The 3,619-nt window shown below is 43.6% G+C and overlaps 2 protein-coding genes across 3 annotated transcripts in view; one reads left to right on the plus strand and one right to left on the minus strand.

Annotated features, from left to right (window-relative positions):
• The window catches only part of has3 (hyaluronan synthase 3), a 12,499-nt gene extending 10,170 nt beyond the window's left edge, over window positions 1-2,329 (plus strand). Inside the window, exon 5 of the mRNA XM_010775659.1 lies at window positions 449-2,329. Within this exon, the coding sequence (XP_010773961.1) occupies window positions 449-1,378 (930 nt within the window). The 3' untranslated portion in view covers window positions 1,379-2,329. The remainder of the gene's footprint in view (window positions 1-448) is intronic.
• Window positions 1-3,619, minus strand: part of LOC104949319 (myotubularin-related protein 4) — a 382,796-nt gene that overhangs the window by 353,041 nt on the left and 26,136 nt on the right. The gene's annotated exons all lie outside the window — the stretch shown is intronic.

The following is a 3,619-nucleotide window of genomic DNA, read 5'->3' on the forward strand; positions in this document are numbered from 1 at the left end:
GAACAGATATGTTTTCAAATGCACTTCTCCCCCAGGATCTGGACACTTTACGCGGCAAGAAGAACATTCTACTTAACAGACAAAGAATTATACATTATCTCGTGTTTTTTATGACCTTTAGCTACTAACTTGAATTGTTATTCAAATTAATTAATCAATTATTTTTTATATTTTATTGTAATGTAGAGACAAGGCTTTTAGTGACAATCATGTATTGCTTTACAATTATATGTAAAAAATAAATAAAAAAATAAAAAAATATGATGCTTGGCCTCAAATCATCTGAGGCCTGGCGACCCCCCTGCGATCTTTGGCGCCCCCCCCAGGTTGGGAACCACTGCTCTAAAGGTATGTGTGAAGGCTCCTTACAGCATGTAATGAATGTACAATTATCTTTCCTCGATAAACTTGTTCTGACTGATTTCTCTCCGCTTTTTCCATCCTCCAGATCCTAAACAAGTATGACTCGTGGATCTCATTCCTCAGTAGCGTGCGCTACTGGATGGCCTTCAACATCGAGCGGGCCTGCCAGTCCTACTTTGGCTGCGTCCAGTGTATCAGCGGCCCTCTGGGGATGTATAGGAACTCTTTGCTCCAGCGCTTCCTGGAGCCCTGGTACCATCAGACCTTCCTGGGCTCCAAGTGCAGCTTCGGGGACGACCGCCACCTCACCAATCGGGTTCTCAGCCTCGGCTACAAGACTAAATTTACTGCGCGATCGCAGTGCCAGACTGAGACTCCAACCCAGTATCTGCGTTGGCTTAACCAGCAGACTCGATGGAGCAAGTCTTACTTCCGTGAGTGGCTCTACAATGCCCTGTGGTTCCACAAGCACAGCCTCTGGATGACCTATGAGTCTGTGGTCACTGGCTTCTTCCCCTTTTTCCTGGTTGCCACAGTCATCCATCTCTTCTACCGTGGAAGGCTGTGGAACATTCTGCTCTTTCTATTGACGGTCCAACTGGTTGGGATGGTGAAGGCCACCTATGCCTGTTTCCTTCGTGGCAACCTGGTCATGATCTTCATGTCACTCTACTCTCTGCTCTACATGTCCAGCTTGCTTCCTGCCAAAATATTTGCTCTGCTCACCATCAATAAGGCTGGATGGGGCACTTCAGGCCGCAGGAAGATCGTAGTCAACTTCATCGGCGCTGTGCCTGTCACAGTGTGGGCTATTGTACTGCTCGGAGGTGTGATGTATACAATCTACTGTGAAACACAGGAGCCGTTTAGTGAGACAGAAAAGGTCTTGTTGATAGCGGGGACGATACTCTACGCCTGCTACTGGATCATTCTGCTGGTGCTCTACTTGGCCATCGTAGCCAAGCGATGTAACAAGAGGGAGGAGCAGTACCACCTGCCATACGCTGAGGCATAAACATGCTAAACACATACACAGAGTTGTACTGCAGTATGACTGTAGCAATGTCTCTGACACTGAACTGCTCCAGAGGTGAGCTGTGAACCACACTTACGTCTTTATGACGAGTGCTAAGAGGTATGAATCTGAAATCCAAGCAGCAGGAATCCACCCCAGCTGTATGAGACTCAGATGCTCAATGGTGCTTCAAATTGAAAAACCAAACCAAACAGAACTGATTGGGTTTATAAAGTGTTCAAATAAGTAATAATGCCATGCTCAGAAGAAAATACGGTATTTCATGGGTACTGGTTAGCTGTAACTGTGACAGAAGGGTGCAGTAAAGTGTTTTTAATGAATATTTAGCAGCACACGGGACAAAATGAGACTAAGAGATATAAAGGTCTTACTTGCTGGTGTTTCAGTTATTCATGTCATTATGAAAGTGATGAGCTGTTATGAAATGTGAAGGAGCTGAGCCTCAAGAACAAACAATGATAAGTAAAACAGCAAAGCAATTCTCTCAAGTCCCAGCACTTCTATTACAAACAAAGAGGACCTCAGTCTGATAAGTGTTCGGACTGAACACAAAGCAAATGTGTGTTACCAATACCTACAGAGTAAAGAAGGGATTATACATGACGGATGAAAATGTCCTCTGTGTCAACTTGAAATAGAAATATGAAATGAAGAACCCTAACGAGACAGGAGAATGCAGAGGGGCTGGAGTAAATCATTCCTCCGAGGAAACACACACAGCCTTCCACACAATTTGTGCATGAAGGCCAGCTACATCTGGAGTCTATTCATATGGTATATTCATTGTTTGTGAACACTGGACACGGATGGTTTGTAGTTTATCAAAAGCCATGTGAAAATCTGGCCCCTTCTCACCATAAAGATAGTATTTTTACAAGTGAACCTTTGTTCAATAATTTCTGTAATCATTCTCCTCCATACTGGCCATGAGGTGATGTCTTTTAAAATATTAATCTTTTTCAATCCTATTCTCAGCAGCAAAAGGAATGCTTTACAGTACTTGTTGGATCTTTCCTTTTTTTCACCCGGCCTGTTAAAAATGCCATTACTACCATCCTGGGCCTCCAGCAGTGACAGCCTCCAACTTTATTACCCCTTTTCCACCGCAAATCAGTCACCCAGTCACTCAGAGATGTTTTATATGGTCATTTTTATATATTTATAAAGGTGCCAAATGAGCCAAATATTTTACTACAGGAACCTGTTCTCTTGAATTTATACATGTTTAGATGACGTAATCTTTGTTTATTCATTCCATCAACAGTTTAAAGACCGAAGACCAACGAGATTTCTCCTGAAGTGACTCGACAGCTTTGCTCTTAATCTGTTTATTGCTTCCAACATTACAAAATTCGACATGATTTCAGATCCTATTCGGTGAAATGTAGCCTGTGTTTCAAAAGCTAAACGCTCAAACATTTTGTCAAGTGGGTGAACCATTATCCTCACTGAGGAATGCATTTTTGCTTTGGGCTGTGGACATTTCCTCTTGCGCCATTTAAAGTGGACCTATCATGCAATATTTGAATAATATATTGTAGGGCCATACCTATATAAAACATGTCTGTGAAGTATTTTTTTCAAAATACCAAACAGATCATGCATTTTAGCCATGCCTCATTTCGCTCTATTTGCTCTTTTCCAGCCCTGTATTTGCAAGGGCTGATTCTGTGACGTAGCTTTAATGCAAATGAGCTGCAGCTGACCACGCCCCCCTGCAGGAGAGGGCGATCAGCTGCTGGGCTCTCAGAAGAGGGGGAGGAAAAGAGAGGCTCAGTCCTCCGTGTATTATTCTTATATGATTAGAGTCGTTATTCATTTGTTGTAAAGCTCAATAAATAAAAAAGAAGACCTTTGACCGGCACTTTTCTAATTTTGTCCGGAAGATTTTAACTTTAATGGACATCTTGACCGGCGAAAAAAAATCGAACTGAAACTCTGCCGCACGGTCCCCTCGTTCCTTGGAAGAGGCGGAGAGGTGGGTGTTTGTCATCTGCTGGTGGACTACCGGAGGGAATTACAGCGAGGGAGGGATTGCAATGAATAACAGCAGCAGGAGCAAACCCTTGCCCTGGGGAGGGAGAAAAAGAGCCACAGCGGAGAATAAACAGAATGGCAACCATGGCAACCATGCGCGGGAAGTCTTCTTCGCTGCTTTTGTGGCAGACTACAGCGCCACTTACAGGCCTGGCATATGTACTACAGCGTCTACAGCGTTTT

This window comes from Notothenia coriiceps, unplaced genomic scaffold (genome assembly GCF_000735185.1).
Source record: "Notothenia coriiceps isolate Sejong01 unplaced genomic scaffold, NC01 NC01_scaffold00015929, whole genome shotgun sequence".
NCBI lineage: Eukaryota > Metazoa > Chordata > Actinopteri > Perciformes > Nototheniidae > Notothenia > Notothenia coriiceps.